Genomic DNA, 19,628 nt, shown 5'->3' with positions numbered 1-19,628 from the left:
ATGTGGGACAAACTACCATCAAAAATAAATATTTTCAAATGCAAGACGAATGTGAAATTTTTTACCGTTGCCGAGAGAAAAAATAGTCGTCTTGCATTCAGGTAAATACGGTACTTTTTTTACTCCAATATTTTTATTATAATAATTTTTCCTAGAATCCCAGAGCTTTCGAGTACTGGAGATTCAATGGGATTCGAGGATTCAGTTGGCCCATTCCTACTAATGTTAACAAGCCGGGTGGTATAAATCTGACAAGAATGGGCACATTTTTTCCGTGAACTGCAACTGAAGCGTGAGACAGACTTTCTTGCTGTCACCATTCTCCAACCATTGTTCTGCCCCCACGCCTCTTCCAGATCATGCTCAAACCCTGTGTTATTGATTGTAATTTGCATAGTCATTAGCTTTCTTCTTATTTGAAGTTTTCATTTTATAATGCAAAAAATTAATTTTTGAGCCACATTTGACTCTAATTTCAGAGGTACTATTTGATTGAATCTCATGACAGCCTGTAAATAGACATTTTCTTTTAATGATACTGCGAGAATCATGAATATAGTATATTAATGCATGTTTTATTTTAGCTGAATTTACTATTTAATTACTTTTGGATATAATATTTTAGGTTTTATTTTTTCTTTTGTGAATAACCAGTGATGCTTAATATTATTAAAAAAAAATATGCTTTAGGCAAAAGGTGTACTAATAAGTTTCAGGTTAACAAATATTTTCTCATAAGACGTGTTAGTAGCATTTCCAAGCAGGTTGTTGGTGAGTGTATCACTGGCTCGTGTGTGTGTGTTGGCCGGCAGCAGAACTCGGAGGAGAGCCTGAACTACGCCATGAGCCTGTGGAACAACCTGCAGAAGGTGGGGCACCAGCCTCTGCGACGCACCTGCACCTTCGCGGCCGCCCTCGCGCTCCGCCAGAACGCCCCTCAGTACACCCTCGAGATCGTGTCCTCCGTCCGCCAGCAGAACTACGTCACCGTCCGCAACCTCAAGGTGCGTTCCTGATGCTTCTAGCGCCAGGCTCTGGACTGAAGGTGTAGTGAAGGCCCTTGAGTGCTTTCGAGAATTGCTACTAAATGTCTCATTCCTAGAAATTATTCTGAAAACACACATTTTAGCCCTTTTGACTCTACAGTTTAAGACTTTAAATTAGTGATGGGTCGATTCCGATTCCGGAATCGGTCGGTTCCACCGATTCCACTGGAATCGTGGGATTCAGAATACAATGGTTTTGGAATCGACCATGACCGATTCCTGCATTGTTTTTAATTTTGCAAAATACATAATCTACGCAACGTAAGAAAATATTAAAATGCATGCAAATATAATTTTTAAAACTACATAATACAATCTTTTTTTACGGAACTGATTTACGAATTACGGTGATTAACGTATTTATTTACTTGCACCACCATTTTCCCTACTGTACAAATGCAGTATCTACTTTCCCACTTTAAGCGAAAGCATTTTTAGGAAATTACGTTGCAGCAGCACTGCATTTAATAGCAAACCTTCAAAAATAATTAGACAAAACCATAAATGTTTAAAGAAAATTATGTAAATGTAAACGGCAAATAATGTAAACGTTAACTATTTGATCATGGCAGCTACATTTGCCATTGTAAACAACCTAATTTTTTTTTGTGCTACCTGCCATGGTAAACCATACGGCCATGAACAAAATCTTTGGTGACGTGAACGTGAACATCTCTACACATTAAACTTTAAAGAATTAAAATGAAATAATTTTTGAATGAAATTTTACCCAAATTCACAGTGGATTATTGCAACCATATTAAAATAAGTTTAAAAGCAACATAACCAAATTGCTTTAAATCGGCGTTCTTGTGCGTGTTCAGCGATGCTCGTTTTACGTTAGATATATTTTGGAAAGGCAGTTGGCAAGTCTGAATTTCCAAACATTGCTGCGGAAACGTTCGTAAATTTTTATTACCAAACGGCAAACATAAACAATCTTTTGAAAGTAGTTGTGTTAGTTTAACAGAATTGTTTCCGATAAATTTCTGAAATGAATTAAATGTTAACACGCGATTATTAGAAGAGTTTAAATATTTTGTGTAAGAAAATCTCACCATAAAATGTGAAAATTTTGAGATGCTAAAAATTGCACAGAACTTTCTTACTCAAGAACCGAAAATTTATTTTCTCTTTACGATTGTGAGGAACTGCAAGACTGGATGGATTTATTCTTTTCACCAAGTGAGATAATTAAGTTCTAGGTAATATATTAAAATGTAAGCATCTCTGACATTTTATTTTAGTGTGGTGCATATTTGTTTGTCATTTCCATCATAATGAGATAATAAAGTTTTATTTTTACATTTCCCTTTTTTATTTTTTTTCGCCATGGTCCCTTGAAATATGTATAAACGAGGTTATATTGACATTTTATTTGGATCATTATTTAGTTGTGCTTGAAAATAAAATTCTTAACCTAACCGTACAAACCCTCTTTTTTTAAAATTAATTAATTGAGTTAATAATGTAAGGTATCTAAAGTTTGTAAGTTATAACATTATTTACAATTTAAGTCATTAGACATCTTTGATTATTGGCAGTGTTTGAACACGTGTTTTGTCTAACTATATGCAAGGTTAAAAGGCCAAATTGTGCTAGAAATACAAGGTAGCGTAACTTGATGGTAATGAACATACTTTTTAACATTATATAAGCTGTATATAATGTTAATTTCTGCACAGAAAATGAAACACAACATAATTACATTTTTAAAATCATAAACAACCTTTTTTTTCTTAGTATATTACTCTGTTGAACATTGTCAGATAAAAATTAAGGAATCGGATTCGAAGAATCGACCCTTTAATTTAAGAATCGAAAATGGAATCGGAATCGGTATATTTTAGGAATCGGCCCAACACTACTTTAAATGCTTTTCATTAATGGACACCGCTCTGCTATCTTGAACAGTTTTCAAATTGTGTGGTTTTTTCAAAAGCTCTACACAGCGTGCAGATCCTTAAGGGGGAGGGATAGCAACCGAAAGACATCATCTTGGTTTCAGTAGTTTTTAGCCCATAATGATTTTCTATCACTTAATTTACAAAATTTGGTTTTATTAACACAAAGATTATAGTTAAATGGAATGATTATAATGATTATAGTTTAATGCCTCAAGGTTATATTAACTGGCTGCTAAAAATAGTTTACCCTGTAATGTTATTGGCACCAATTGGGTTTCTGCAAATTTTTTTAAAATTAATATTGAATATTTTAATAGTCCAGGAGACAGTTTTTATGGTTTTATTTTTAGGTCAATTTTTTTTAAAACTGGATATTTCGGTGTATTATTTTTATTTCTATACGTTGCTTTTATTGATGAAGGTAATGTTTTATTCAACATATATGGAGATAAATGCTTCCCAATGCGTATTTCAACAAAATAGAAACATGATGTACCTTTACAATAAAATAATTTCAAGTAAGCGTGTCTGGGACAGAACTAAACAGAAAAATGAAAATAAAACAGCAATTTGCCAACTTCATAAACGTAAAAAGTGTTACTTTTAAGAGATGCAAGAACAAACAAAATAAAATTAATTAAATTTACTTTAATGTGTAACAAATATTACTTTTTTGTAATTAAAGTTAAAATTTTGTCAAATTATTTGTTAATATTAATCTTACACTAGAACCCTGATTTATCCAGGGTGTCTACCGGTCACGGAAATCACGATAATCACGATATTGATCTCATGATCACGGATAAGTCACGAAAGTGCCCATATTGGTCATAGTTTTTTTCCACCCCTTACAGTGTGAGAAATCATTTTCAATCTACAACTCTGGGTGCTTGTCAGTAACACATGGGCATTTTTAATCATACATTACAGCTTCATTTTATATTCAAATTTTCATTCTATTTTTCAACTTCTCAGCAAAAACAAACTTACTTGGATGTAAACAAATACCGTACTCAAAGAATGTAAATATCAACTATGTTTCATTGTGCAAGTGTTTTTTTATGCGTGGCATGTTGGGTATTGAAGCGTTATGTTGACAATATTGCGGTGCAGGCCTGTGTGGCAAGTGTTGATGGTTGTGCAGTTAACAGCAATATTATTGTGCGCAGTAGAAGCAAAAAATAAGTAAAATATTGCGGAATTGACTCAGCGTAACAAGTTATCGATAAAAAGTGAGACTACCAATAAGATGTAGCCATGTTTTAAGGATGTGTGTTTATGAAACCAATGTGTTTTAAACTTTTTATTTTGTGGTGTATTATTGTGAAAATTTAATTGTTCAAAAACTTGGTGGTAGACGTCTTCAGCACACATACAACTGGTATTTTGCAGTGTTTTATCAGCGATAAAAATTCCAGGGAAGTTTAATTTTCATGACATTTGGTTGGGAGAGGAGAAATGTAAATTGTGGCCAAGAGCTGGTATTGATACGTTTCAGGCTTCACCTATTCACACTTAACATAACCTTTGTACCATACAACAGTCACGTCATAGACAACATGTGCTTAACAAATATATCCTACAGATAAATTTTTGTCCAGAGGTTGATCGTAATCACCATTCATGGTGTGTTCACGCTCTTCATCGCTCATCGTTGGTTTCTTTTGGTAAAGTTTGCCCAAGTGTCTGATTGAGCACACGCTGCGAGCAGATGGCGGCCCTGGCAGACCTGGGGCGACCGGACGACGTGATGCCTCTCCTCAGGAGCATCCTGGTGGTGGATGATCCCGATGCCCGCAAGCAGTCCGTCATGCAGGACGCGGTATGACTGTCCTTATTTCTTGGTATTTAGCAGTCTTTGAAAGTTACCTGCCTCTATAAATGTATAACTACTACATTTATGCCCCTACATAATAGAGGGGACAAAAATTTTTCCTTTGAATTTGAATGGAAATTTTTTAAGTGTATAACCTCAAATGATTCTTTTCCAACCCAAAATTTTCCGTAACCAAAAACTGCATTCCGCCCAACTCTACTTGTAGATGTATGTCACAAATAATAGACGTGACTGTAGGGGAATGTATTTATGTAGTTGTTCGACGGGTGTTTTCAGCTGGACAAGGTGAGGCAGTCGGTGGAGTTGGCAGACAACAAGGAGCTGTCGTACCAGTTCGGACAGATAGAGAAGCAACTGCGGGAACAAGGACATCTGCAGAGTACGGTAACTATCCGACAGATGTCTAATTTCGGCCAAGTATCCTTGTGCTGCACTTCAGCATTTAAGGGGCTTGCTAGTCAGGGATATACTTGTGTCGGTGAGTTGGGGTGATAAATGTGATACTCGCCGGATCTTCTAGTGCTGTTATCTACTCCAGTGATAACCCTAGCAATGGTGAAGAAATTAAGGTAAAGGTGTAATGCAAGCCCGTGAGTGCTTTCAAGCTTCTCTGCCAAATGTTTCATGCCTAAAAATTATTCTGAAAACACACGTTGCAATTTTTATCCCCCTAAAATTACAGTTTAAAAATGAAGCTTAGAAACAGAACTATATAGTGTACCCTTTGGAAGATAGGAAAGGTTGCATCATGCATGAGTGACAAGAATATAAAAACAATAATTGAATGTGAACAACTTGGCAGAATTCAATGTGGTTTGTTTTATCTGCTATATGTTTTCATTAGGGAGACTTGAATGCAAAGAAATAATTGATACAGTGTATATGGTTGAGAAAGAAAATTTTAAACAATTTTTTCGTAAAAGGGCTTAAAACAAAAAACAAATACAGCGAAAACTCTTATTTATGTTACCGTTATTTACGTTTTCCCGTTATTTGCACTATATTCTTCAGGTCCCGTTTAGTTCCCATTTAGTCCAATCCATCCCGCTATTTACGTCACGTAACAACCATAGTAGGACAAAAAACATTGTGAAAAACGTAACGTTATAGTCGGCAATGAACATTTTAAATCACAAAATATACATATTATATAACATGAAAAGTTCCTTTTATTTCTGAACATATACAGTAGAATCTCGTTATAAAGTACATCAATAAAGCCTCAACTTTTATACTTAGTAATGAAAGTACTTTATTCTGAAAGTTACCTTTAAAACGTAGTATTTTTGAATTTTTAAAAATAAAGTAGTAGGGGATCAAATGTTACATTAGCTTGGAAGCAAATATTTGTAAAACTACAAGAATTAAAAAAAAAAATTACTGAACTTAATACAGTAGCCTAAATTCTAGGCCTACATATACAAAATGACAAATGGGTTAAACTATTTTGCAGATACAGTAAAACACCGTTTTAACGAACTTCATTAGAGCGAACAATTCATTACTACGAACTATGCCTTTGGTCCCGTCAGACGTCCATATAACATAACGTAAAAAAATTTCACTAGTACGAATTTTCTCGTTCAAATTTTTTAAATATTCTATAAATATTCATTTGAACGAACACTTTTCTTCCCGGCACGGTAAACGACAAACGGATAAAATCGTCGCCATTCACCCACAAACTGCCATCTTATTTATTTTGATACGCGCCATAGATGACTGCAATGGACTAGTGTTGAAATTAATGCACAAAACTAGTGTAGCGACTAAAGCGCTGCATTGTGGTGTTCGCTGACATTACTCTTTGTTCTATGCTCGCACGACGTGTTTAACCGATGCGAAGTGCTACATCATAAAGTATTGCTACACACACATCTCTGGTCGTTTTCTTGTTTATTGTTTGAGAAACGTGCGGTAGCCCACAACTCACATAGTTTCGGTTCCCTAGCACGTTCGTGCAACTTCGGATTTCTCTCAAAAATTGAAATTATAAAAATCGAAGGGTTGTGTTAGGTTAGTCACAACATGCTTGATCTTCTGATTTAGTGGCTGAAGTGGCGTTAATACCAAAACGCAAAACTTCGGAAATCTTCGCAAATTCTTGCAGGGAACCGAAACTACGTGAGTTGTAGGCTTCCCAGAAACGTGGCTATACTACATGTATAACTTATTTTTATATGTGTAGGGTGCATTTGTTTTTATAGTTTAAAAAACCGTACTACTGAACATGTCTTCTAGGAAACGACTTGAAATGTTAAAAGCAGTAGATAAAGAAAATAAAAAGACTGATGTGGCTAAAAAGTTAGGTATCTCCAAATCAACATTATCCACAATTCTCACCCAGCGATCCAGTTTGGAAGACAATAAAATGTAAAAAAAAAATTCCTAACTTTTAAATTTTATATTTTTGATTTATTACAGCATTTTTGCAAACAGCTTGTCTTGATTCCAAAGGTAGGCTTACTGCTTTGGCAAACAACTTCCCTACGTATTTCTGTATTGTACATATACATACTAGTATGTATGTATGTATGTAGTATGTATCTTGATCCCAAAGTATAGCTGTTAAAGTAATTGATGCTTGTACCACTCATATTGGTATTAGATTTTCTACTTTGTTTTTTAACAAGATCGAGTTATGTTCAAAACCCCAAAACAGGCAATCATTGTGATTTTGGTATAAAGAACTTCATTATAACAAACTGCCATAATTTTGGTCCCTTCGTGTTCTTTATAATGAAGCTCTACTGTATGTACATTTATTGGGATAGCAATCCCTCGTCATCTCCTAGGCGAAGTCTCTTGCGACTAGCAGATATGATGACTGTTCATACATTTTAATAATTTTTTCGCGATCTTTTATTATTGTTGACAGTGTAGTAGGAATTAAACCAAACGACCGTGCCACATCTGCATTTTTCCTGTCTTTGTCAACTTCTTTTAAAATTTCCACATTTTCCTTCTAAGTAAACTGCTTGCGTTTCTTTTTATCTTTTTGGCCATCCATCCTGATTAAAGTATTCAATCAACAATATTGTTTTCCTCGTGCCACGTCAAACGTAAACAAACCTCTCATCCATGGATAACCATAGCCCCGCACTAGTAGCGTGCGTCGAGAGCATGGCTGTGCCAGGCAACATTCCGACCTTCGTGGCAAAACAAAGCGTGTCTGCCATGTTGTGACACCAAACAGTTCAAAAATTAACCTGCATAAATTAACATTATTGGATTTTCCATTTTGTATATAATTTAAAATATAATTTTTATTTAATGTTTGTATCTGCGGTAATTGAAACTTTTAAAACGTGCTCTATAAATAACCAAAAGATGGCGCAGCTAAAAACAATTGTCTTGAAGAGGGGAGAGACAGCAATCGATTGTTTAGATCGTCTCGTGCACTAAATGTATGATCCATGGAGGAGGACGAAAGGCGCGTTATACTGTACTATGATTCTATAAATTGTTGATACAATGTTTGTTTACGTTTTATACTTGTTAAAAATTCTTGAAAGTGATAAAAATTAATCGTAATGTACATTTATATTAAAGAACCCCTGCGCAAAATCAGTAACTATCATGTAAAATTTTCCTGATAACTGGAAAAGAATGGTCGTTGTATTGAAAGGTAGGATACGTTTTTAATGTTAAAGTGAAATATTTTTACATTGTTTACATTGGTGTTTTGAGCGGGAATTTAAAATAATACATTGAACTGAAAGATACGTTATTCTGAAGTACGTTGTAACGGAATTTCACTGTAATAATTTAAGCCTAGGCGTGTAAAAGTCTGAGTAATTATAGCAGGAGACAATCTAAAATGTACTAGGGAAAAACGTAAACTCACGAATATATAAACCAAATTGTATAAACGTAACGAGAATGTCGGGAATATCACGAATTTACGAGACTGCCTTTAAGTTCTGATACTATAGTAAAACCTTTTTGTTGCGACCCCATTTATTGCGACCACCTCTCTATTACAACCCGATTTCGAGGAACTGTGAAAAAATTGCCGAAAATCTGAAGAAAATCGGACAGAAAATGGGTTTCTTGTGGTGAGTAGCATGTTACTGCGTTTCTCTTGCCGAGTACTGTACTGCCGTAGGCAGCGCATATCTAAAAATAGATACCACTTCCTGTCGACTGCTGTCGGAGCTTGACAACACCCATTCCACGTCCTTTAAATGCAGGAACAACCCTCCGGCCGCAGCGTGTGAACATGGTAGTCGGCCGCTCGCTCGCCCTTGCTCACCCTCTCCCTATACCGTGAGCTGCGGCCGATCTCGGATGCTGCTTGAACTTGTTAAAAATCACGTTATCTGCTTCATTTTAACGAGGAGAGTAAAAATATATTAAAACTGTCAGCAAATTGATAAAAGCTTTCTTTATGTGTCCGCAAAACAGGGCACAACACTGGCCTGCCAGTTGTTTTCATTCAAAACGTGGCTAAAGAACTTGCATGGATCAGGCTGAAAACATCCGGCAATACGTGTAGGTTATAAGTAGTGGTGCACCGATATGACTTTACCGATTACCGATTCGATTACCGATTATGAGAGCAATAATCGGCAGATACCGATTCAGTTACCGATTATAATGAAGAAATTTTTTTAAGTGTAATAATGCACACAAAATTTTTTTATTCCCATGTGAATTTAATAACAAGATTAGGTAAAATTGAGAATACAGTTATAATAACAGTATAAAAATATATAAAATACACTATTAAGTCATTGAAAGGGGAAATTAAATTAACTTCTATTTAAATATTTGTTACTGTAAACAACTTGAACTACAGTCTAATAATTGTAATTTACAATAGGTAAGTTTTTGTTGCGGAAAACTAGCATTATTATCGACTATCACATAAGGTTGCATCAAGAAATTACTGTTTAACAATGTAAACATGCTGCTTTATTTTGTTCACTTGAGTTTATAGAAAAATGTTTCCACACTTCAATTTTTTTCTCCCTACTCGCCATCTCACTATAGTTATATAAAAATGACTAAAAACCAACTCTAGCACATGTGATTTTATTTATGTTAACTGAATATATAAAATTATAAGTATTTTTTCACTTTTCACGTCACATACAAATAACAAACGGATAATGTTACCAAAGACGCCCATAACGAGTTTGTAAAACTAGGTGATAAAAACTAGAAGGTATCGGGACCACGATTTTGAACCGCTACTACGACTCGAAAAGATCGATTGTCATAGAATCCACTGCAACTGTTTGTGGTATTTTGATTGCGTGCCATCTATTTTACTTCTCTGGCTATACGTAATGTACAAGGCCATTAAACAAAAGACGAAACGTAAATAAATGTGTAGGAAAAATGCATTATTTATTGTTTGAGGCAATGAGATTTACTAAACGTAACGAAATATCTGTAATTATGATATGACGCAGTTAGATGAATTTTGTAATATATACAAATATTACCGTATTTCGTCCTAAAATGTGTAACAAAATATTACACGGTAAAAACCAACTTAATTACGCCGGGACGTAAATAATCGGCAAAGTAATCGTTAAGATAATCGCCGATTACAATTAATAGGTAAGTACCCATAATCGCCGATTACGATTCATCGGTATCCACATCGGTGCACCACTAGTTATAAGGAATCTTGTTATGAATTGAGATGTTATGTTTTTCGAGTAGATATACACAGCGACCGACTGGATGCACGCCCGCCTGGACTTGTTTTAATTGCAGCAGCGATGTTTATTTTGACAGCTCAAGCAATTATCTTTTCCCGTGGGTTGACAGAAAAAGGTCGCTTCACCCAGCATAAAAAAAAGTCTACGCCACTTATTCCCCATGCAGGAAACACACTGGCTGCCGTCTGTCTCCCCCGCATTTATCTTTCTTCTAACATTCCACGTCTCGCCTCTCGCACGAGCAATAACGAAGTGACCACGCATTGGGCCGTTTTATGCTTTGTTCGGTGACAGCTGCTTGATTTTATTTGGTATATTCCTTTTCATAGGACCCTTGCTATTAAAATACATTTATATTTAAGTTTGAAAGCTTGTAAATTCCTTGCCAGAGATGACTGAACTCGAACTTGGTGTGAAAAGTGACATATTTTGACATACTTTTTTTTTGGCGTGTTTGGTTGGGTAGGGAGGTGTCTGAAAATATTTACAACGATCTTACCCCTCCCTCACCGCTTTAGCCCAATTTTACGGGAGAAGGGAGGGTGAAATGAGCATTTTCTCACTGAAGGTTTTTCAAAGGAAGCGAAGTTGGGGTGTTATAAGGGTGGACACTAGATGGTTTGTGTGTCTGCGAGGGATGAGCTAGCCTTGAAGAATGTTAACAAGGGGAGGGAGGGGTGAGCTTATGCGTAGAGACCCCGAAAAATGGTGAAGCGCGAAATTCACGAAATAACGCGAAAATTTGATACTTTAAACAAATTTTGCGACGTTCCTTTGATTTTGACATAGTCGCGAAATTCACGCTTTTTCGCACAAAATAATGTCCTTATGTCGTAAGTTCTATTTATTTACGCCATCATAAACATAGGCGTGAAATAAACATAGACTGAAAGACTAGTGCCGTGATATTATCTTCGTTTTGACACGTTAGTGAAATTCACGTATTTTTATTACTCTGTTTACAAACAGTAAATATTGCCATCGCAAATGAAAACAAAATATAAAAATTGTCAACAATCGATATGTGCGCACTACCAACATAACAAATTGACTCCACAGTTTTCGTGTTTTGAATAATGGTTGTTTCTGCCGCAAGGTGCACTGGTGTCGATTTTTCTAACCTAATTTAATCGCATCGAGCTAAGATGGCAGTCATTTTTGCGTGCACATATCTATGAGTGTTTACAACTACCGTCCACATTTTGTAAGTTTTGTGATACAATTGAATTTGTGGCTAAGATGCCGAAAACTTCGACAATGTTTGATCGCGAAAGAGAGATAAAATCGGATGATTTTATATTTTTGATCAGCGGGACAAAATTATGATGTGCAAGTTCTGCAACGTGCGGGTTGATTGTACACGCAAAGACACGTGCAAAAAGCATGTGGCAAATTACACACACAAAACAAAACAAAAAAGACAATTATTTTGTCAAGCATTCTACCGTGTCTAAACAAATCTCGATAGGCGACAACGTGAATAAAGCAAACAAGCTTTAAAGTGCAGAAAACAAGAATTTTTTTTCTGATTTTGTTAATATGATGCTGTAAGTTAACATTCCTTTGGAAAAAGCTGATCATCCAGCTATGAGGGAATGGTGTAACACCCATGTTGAAGGTTAGCCTTATTTATTTAGAAATGTTTTCCCCCTCTAATAAAAGTTCATAAGCATATGTAGGCCTACAATATTATCGATTAACTTACCTTTACTTTAAATAAATATGCAAGTACCTCAGATTAACAAACACATAAATAGGATGGATTGCATTGTGAAATGGTGAGCACACCACAATATATTTTTGACTGATTGATTGATGGTTTGACTCTGTAATCCAGCAGTACCTAATCTAGAAAAGGTTAGGTTAGGTTTGGCTAAGAATTGTTTTGAATAAATTAGCCCATTAATATTTTCAGCGATAACCTTATAAATGCTACCTATTTATAAGTATATTGTAAGTTATGTATACATTTTAGGTGCAGGGGATTTGCCATCATCAGCCAACACTCTTAGAGAAACTTATGTCCCAAAAATTGGCCAGGCAAATAAGGAAGCAGTAAGGCTATGAGGTTTTTTTTACACCGCCAATGGCATAATTTTTTCACAATTTTTTGCGGTCTCTACTGATTGCTTATTTTTACACCGATTTTTTGCACCGCTTGCTAATTTTTACACCGGTTTTTTGCACCGCTTATGTCATTTTTTTACACCGAAATGAGCCAGTTTTATTTACCATTTTCTGGGGTCCTTACTTATGCGTCATGAAGCCGCTGCCGCCAGCCAGCCGGGTGAACTTAGTGAACCTACCGCTGCCATATTTTTAAAGGAACTGTCCCATTATTTTTTTGTTATTCGTATATGAACATTATTGGAAGTATTCAAGCCGACACAAAAATATGCTGTGTGTTAAAATTAACAGATTTTAATGATCTTTCATTTCCTTTTGTTTTTAATTTTTTTCTGATTTTCACATTTTGGTCAAAATGTCTGATTTTTTTTACGGTTCCCGAGAATTTATTCGTAAAATCACTGCTTCGTAAAATCCAGGGTTCTAGTGTATTTAACTACTGCAAGCATAAAACGTACATGTAAACTAACCAGTAAAAATAAACTGTCTTTTTTTTTTGACATAGGTATTTTCTTTAGAGGTGGTCTGTAGGGCGACGGACTTGTCATGAAGGTTGAAGTGGGTTTAAAGCAAAGCCACCTAGCATTATGAGTGACAGCATCCTGCCATTGTACGGCTGGTTTCTTAGCGAGTAGCGGTTTGGAAGGGGGGAGGGAGGGGTGAAATCAACTGAAAATTTCGGAAAACATCTATTAAGACCCTATTCCTGGGAACCGTGAGGGGTCGTTTCAGAGAGGTTTGACTTAGCTGAAATACTGGTACGAGACATAAACTTCACAAGATAAAATGAGCGGAGTCTTGGTAACTGTTTTATACGTATTTTATAATTTCGGAAGTATTGTACAGTTGACGCATATTTTTTAAACCAACCATTTATTTCTGGGGATCATAAATAATTAATTATTGATATCAAGACATCAAGATATCAAGATGAACGTAAACTTGAACATGTATACCAATAAACTGGTATTAGAACTGGACAAAACTGGTACACGGGAGGTGGAGCTTATATTTTTTTCCGCTAAGCTCGCATATATTGGCTGGCTGCTGATGGAACGTCACAAGTCTGGGCGGAGCGTTGAGTGATTTATACTGCGCATGCACAGCTCAGAGAACAGAGAGAGCCACCCTGCGGCTACGCTACGCCGTAACAACAGCTGATTGAGTACAATGACCTTTCTCCGCGCACGGCGTGCTATTGACGGTAAATTTCCAATTTGCTGCCCTTTTTTAAAATTTTTTTTACTGTGGTGCAATGCGTATGTGTAATGTAGCTCGTATTTGTTATGAACGCTGCAGGATGCGACTGTATTTTAATTAACTTTAACATCATATTTATTACATTTCCCTTTAGGTATTTACACTTTCCCGCTTTTTACACTTTTTTACTTTGTCCCCATGAAAAGTGCAAATAAGGGGTTTTGCTGTATTTATGATAAAAAAAATTGGCTTTAAAATTATTAAAATCACTTAAGAAAAACCTCTATTACTACAAAATCGTAGAACAAAATATTTTTCAAAGATTTTCTTTTACAATTGCATAATATAAATTTTAAATAAGTTAAATAGTTTACATTTTAAACTATTTTTAAGTAATATTTTTGTATGTAAAGAGCTCGGTTGCACATGCACAGCATATACTTCAAAGGTACATTTGAACACAACACAATGCCTCAGCATGGATCCCGTAATGCAGGGGTCAGCGACGTGTCGATCGTGATCTACTGGTAGATCACGAGACAATATTTAGTAGATCACGAGCATTATTGTAAATTCACAGATTTTTCCACCCACTACGAACCACTGCAAGTCTTAAATGAAATTTAAACATCAAGAATATAACAATTCTTCGTTAGCTGATTGAGGAACAATTTTAAAAAACACTTTGTTTGCAAATGATACCGGTCATTTACAAATATTTTTGAGTAGGTATAAAGCTGTCGCCGCCAGTACAATAAAAAAATGTGTTATTTTGCAAACGATTTTTGTTATGTAACAAAAATATAAACAAACACGATACTCAGTTCAGCAGTGTAGCCATCTTGATCTCACCTTATAGCAAATGTCACGGATGTGGGGCTACATTTTGATGTTTTCTACACGCTAACAGAAAGGAAATTATAGTAGCAGAAAATTTATTGAAAGCGAAATAAGAAATAAATATTGTGTTTAGGAAGTTATAATAAACTCATTTTCCGAATTAGATATTTTCATGCAACGTACTTAGAGAATTTTTGTGGGTACATATATGTTGGCAATCCTGCTAGAATCAAAACGTAGTTTAAACGTTTCCTTGTTTATAACGGTTAATAACTTCAAAACCATCAAGTATGTAACGAAAATAATGGCTTTAATCGTGATGTTTATTTAACGAATGCCTTTTAAAAATACACAGCCACAGTTTATGCATACGTGTATGACGAACCGATGTTAAAAAATAAACGAGATTGTTTTTTTTTAAACCAGAGTCGTCTTGTGATGACACCTCTTATCCCTGATTGTATTCACAGCCATTGATTTATTATAACGCCAAATACTCTAAACAGGACACAACTGCGTGTAAATATTGTTTTCTGATATTCACGTGACGATTGTTGGCCGTGCAACAACGTTTACTATTACATTTATTTTAAGCCCGCATTTCTTAATTATTGACTGGTGTGATAAGTTAATCACTTATGATGAGTGCACCAAAGAAACAAAAGACTTACAACTTCCATGCAGAATGGGAGCATGACTTTTTTGTCACTGAAACAAACTGCAAATGCATTTGTTTACTGTGCAAAGTAAATATTGCATTCGTGAAAAAGAGTAATGTACAAAGACATTTTGAAACAGTTCATTCAAACATAAATAAAGAGTTTCTCCCGAACTCAGAACTGCGGCGAGAGAAAATTAAGAAACTGAAAAAATATGTTGTCATTACAACAACACATGTTTACGAAAGTGACAGATAAGGGCACAGCAGCCACAAATGCTTCTTATCGCATTTCTTATGTGTTGGCAAAACATAAGAAGCCATTTGAAGACGGGGAGTTAATTAAAGAAGCATTTCTTGAAGCTGGTGATGATCTGTTTGAAAATTTCAAAGTCCCTGCAACTTTCAGCTAGAACTGTCACAAGAAGAGTGGAAAATATGGCAAGTGATTTCATATCTCAAATAAATAAAGATTTGGATGCATGTTGCTACTTCTCTCTCCAGCTGGATGAGTCAAATGATGCAACTGGCATTGTATTCAACGACTTTTCAGTCAAAGAAGAATTGTTGAAACTGATTCATTTGAAAGGCCATACTAGAGGTGAAGATATTTTTTTTGCAGTGAAGCAGTTTCTTATATCTGACAAAATTCCAATTCACAAGCTTGTGAGCATTACCACTGATGGAGCGCCTGCCCTTATTGGTTCAAATAATGGCTTCTTGGCTCAGTGTCGAAGAGATAAAAGCTTTTCAAAATTGTTGTCATATCATTGCATCATACATCAGCAATCTCTGTGTGGAAAGTTCTTGAACATGAATGAAACCATGAAAGTAGTTGTGCAGATTGTTAACAAAATACGGGCCCATCCTCTTCAAAGACAACTCTTCAAAGATTTGCTGGATGAATTACAACTGCAGTATGGAGAGCTACTTCTGCATTGTGAGGTGCGTTGGCTGAGTAAGGGCAAAGTTCTTCAACGATTCATTCAACTGCTACCTGCCATTACAGCATTTTTGAAAGAACAGGAACACTCCATGGCAAATTATCTTGAGAATGCAAGGTGGCTTCATAATTTAGCTTTCTTGGTTGATCTCGCAGAAAAACTCAATGATTTGAACATTAAACTTCAAGGGAAAGATAGGGAAATGGTTGAAATGATATCTGAAGTAGATTCTTTCATTGAAAAACTTAAATTTTCGAAGAAAAGCCTAAGAGGAGGTGATTTAAGGCACTTTCCTACCCTGAAAGCTCAAGTAGAAGCATTGGAGACCCCATATGAAAGAGAAGAACATGTAAAACTTTTGTCTCATTTGAAAAATGATTTTGACTCCAGATTTTCAGAATTCAAAAAGATTTCTCTGATATCCCAGTTTGTCTCTTTTCCATGGGCAAACCTGAATCTTGAGGAGTGTACTTCCTCAATGGAGACGACGTTCAACATTGATAGAACTGCTACAGAACTCGAAATTATTACATTGAAAAATGACTTGCGTGTGAAAAGTGTTGCAGAGCCAAAGACCTGTTGGCAAGTCATTCCTCCAGTGCTCACTGATGTTGTACTTCGAGTGAGAGCCTTGTTTGCTTCAACGTACCTATGCGAGTCTTCATTTTCCAATATGAACTTCATCAAAAATAAGTACAGGAGTAGGATAACTGATGAACATTTGGAATCATGCATTCATCTCAGTGTAACCAGCTATTCACCAAACATCAAAGCTATTGTTAAGGAAAGTTCCTGCCAAGTTTCCCACTAAGTGGAGATATTTTTCAATGTTATTTTAATTTTTAGTGTTTCGTCTATAACTAACAGACCTCATTTAATTCAGTTATTTCTATAATTATTTCTTTATGCACTGTAACCATAAAAAGTAGGGAATTTTAAACTACCAGGAAAACCAAATAGAGAGACTATTTTGTAAATGTGTGAAAGTAAACTTGTTTATGTATAATCAATAAAACAGAACAGTAGATCATTTCAACATGTGGCGACTTAACAGTAGATCACCTACATTTCCAGGTTGCCTACCCCTGCCGTAATGGATTGGGAAGGGGACAGAGGGATCTGGGTTCCCTTGAAATTAAAAAGCCTTTCACTGTGGATTCAGTTGTTAACTTTTAAACTGGAATGACAAAGGTAATTAATAACAACTCCAAACCCATGTAAAACTTTTTGAATATTATAAAATTCTCAGCTTAATGCATGCAATTAGGCCTTTAAACCAACCACCCAGTGAGAAGACTTGAAGTAATTTGTTTGTATTTTGCCAGAATTCTCTATTGCGACCATTCCGTTTAGAAGTCCGTTTTTCCGGAAACCGTGAGGGGTTGCATCATCGGGATTCTACTCTACCTGTTATAATTCCGTATTATTATTGAATCAGTATTTTATTGGTTATTGGATCTGTTAAAGAGATGTATCAGTAATTGGATTGGTACCAGTTGCTCAGTATTATGCACAACGTATATTGTTAAGGTGACTGTCTGCTGTCCAGGGACTGGACGAGCTGCTGTGCTCGGAGATAGAGCAAGTGACGGTGGCACAGCCGCAAGAGAGGAAGTACCTGGCCACAAGCTTCACCCGGCAACCGAACGCCGTGCAGCGAACCAGGATCCGACCTGGCCTGCAAGAGCTACAGTAGTCTTGTAGCCGCCCGCCTTTTAATGGCTTAGTCAACTACAATTAAACATAACATTTCTACTATATTGTGTTTTTCTTACTTCACCTTCAAATTTGTCCTGTCGTTCCTGACTACTGGCAAATTTTACCAATCATTTGTATGATAAAATTTCTCCCCACTGTATTGGTTTGTTTTGTAACAAATTACATTTAAAATGATTATTCTATTACTAGAGACCGGAACAATTCGCAGATTCATTTCGCGATAGTCTGAAATTCATACACATATACCTTTAAGCTGCTTTTCCTATTGGCTCACTGTTCATCTGGGCGACCATGGGCCAATGAGAAACCCCTCAACCAAAGAAGTAACGAATCACGGGCAAACCAGTTGTGACAACTCACAAGTCCGCATCCAACGAACTGGCGTTATTTGCCCGAGTGTACAGAGGACTGTGTAGACTATCCTGAAGGTCATCGAAACCGCGAAGTTTTCAGGTCCCTATCTATTACATTACAGTTACAAATAATTATTAAATAAATATAGTTTAAAAAACTAAAGAAACATGCTTTTAAAGATTATCAAACTAAAAAGTAAAAAATAATTTTAAAATTAAATTTATGACAATAGTATATAAGCAATACTAGTATAAATGAGAAAAAAGCTTGAGGCGCTTTGTGCCATATTTTTTGAATATTAAGCGCCCCATGCTTTTTTCTCATTTATACTAGTATTGCTTATATACTATTGTCATAAATTTAATTTTAAAATTATTTTTTACTTTTTAGTTTGATAATCTTTAAAAGCATGTTTCTTTAGTTTTTTAAACTATATTTATTTTTAACTTTTTAGTTTGATATTCTTTAAAAGCATGTTTTTTAGTTTTTTAAACTATATTTATTTTTAACTTTTTAGTTTGATATTCTTTAAAAGCATGTTTTTTTTAGTTTTTTAAACTATATTTATGTATAATTATCATAGAGAAATGAGTTACCGACACTACCTATTACCATCTGAGATAACTATTTGGAGTTGCAACGTCACAAAGAAATGGTAAAGTCTCTACGAATCATTTGCAGTTAGATGTATGGATATAATATTAGAATTTACCAGGGAAAAAAAAATTTTTTTTTTTTCGGCGTGGCCGGGAGTAGAACCCACGATCGCTGAATCCGAAAGCTGACGTCACAGAAGTCGCGCGCCTTAGACCGCTCGGCTAACGAACGTAATGAAATGGGTGGGACATTTTACAGTGATGAGTCACTCACTCTTAGTCGAAAGAGTTACAGACGGACAGACAAACATACAGGTGAAGCTAATATAAAGCATGTAAAAATAATGGACAGCCCAAGTTATGTTGTAACCTATTTGAAAACAAAAAATTATTCAGTATTTTATTTGTTTTCTCTCTTATATGAATAGTGGAAAAAAAATGATTTAAATTAGTCTATTCTATTGATTACAATGGCCTAGTTGCCTTATTAAGCATAACAACCATTTTATTAAAAAGGTTCAGACTAGATGAAAATGTTAATCCAAGCTATCAACAAGAAGACTGATCTTCCTAGTAAAATATTACGAAACACACACGTTTGGATTTTTGCTATAGAGGATAAACCGACCAGCTTTGTTTCCAAAACTAGTTGATAGTAGTGATGGGTCGATTCCGGTTCCGGAATCGGTCGGTTCCACCGATTCCACTGATTCCACTATAATCGT

At 35.5% G+C, this 19,628-nt stretch overlaps 1 protein-coding gene across 7 annotated transcripts in view; it reads left to right on the top strand.

Moving 5' to 3' along the window:
* Positions 1–17,992, top strand: part of LOC134540156 (pentatricopeptide repeat-containing protein 2, mitochondrial-like) — a 60,528-nt gene extending 42,536 nt beyond the window's left edge. For 2 of the 7 annotated variants that reach the window (XM_063382697.1, XM_063382699.1), the window contains exons 5-8: positions 816–1,004; positions 4,665–4,775; positions 5,067–5,174; positions 17,784–17,992. In XM_063382697.1, the coding sequence (XP_063238767.1) occupies positions 816–1,004; positions 4,665–4,775; positions 5,067–5,174; positions 17,784–17,930 (555 nt within the window). In that variant the 3' untranslated portion in view covers positions 17,931–17,992. Of the gene's footprint in view, positions 1–812; positions 1,005–4,664; positions 4,776–5,066; positions 5,175–17,764 lie in introns of all 7 variants that reach the window. The other 5 variants (XM_063382696.1, XM_063382698.1, XM_063382692.1 and 2 more) reach the window with 3 other exon arrangements.
* Positions 17,993–19,628: the final 1,636 nt, after the last annotated feature.

This window comes from Bacillus rossius, chromosome 16 (genome assembly GCF_032445375.1).
Source record: "Bacillus rossius redtenbacheri isolate Brsri chromosome 16, Brsri_v3, whole genome shotgun sequence".
In the NCBI taxonomy this organism is placed as follows: Eukaryota; Metazoa; Arthropoda; class Insecta; order Phasmatodea; family Bacillidae; genus Bacillus; species Bacillus rossius.
Note: the sequence above shows the minus strand (reverse complement) of the source record. Positions and strands in the feature narration are given on the sequence as shown.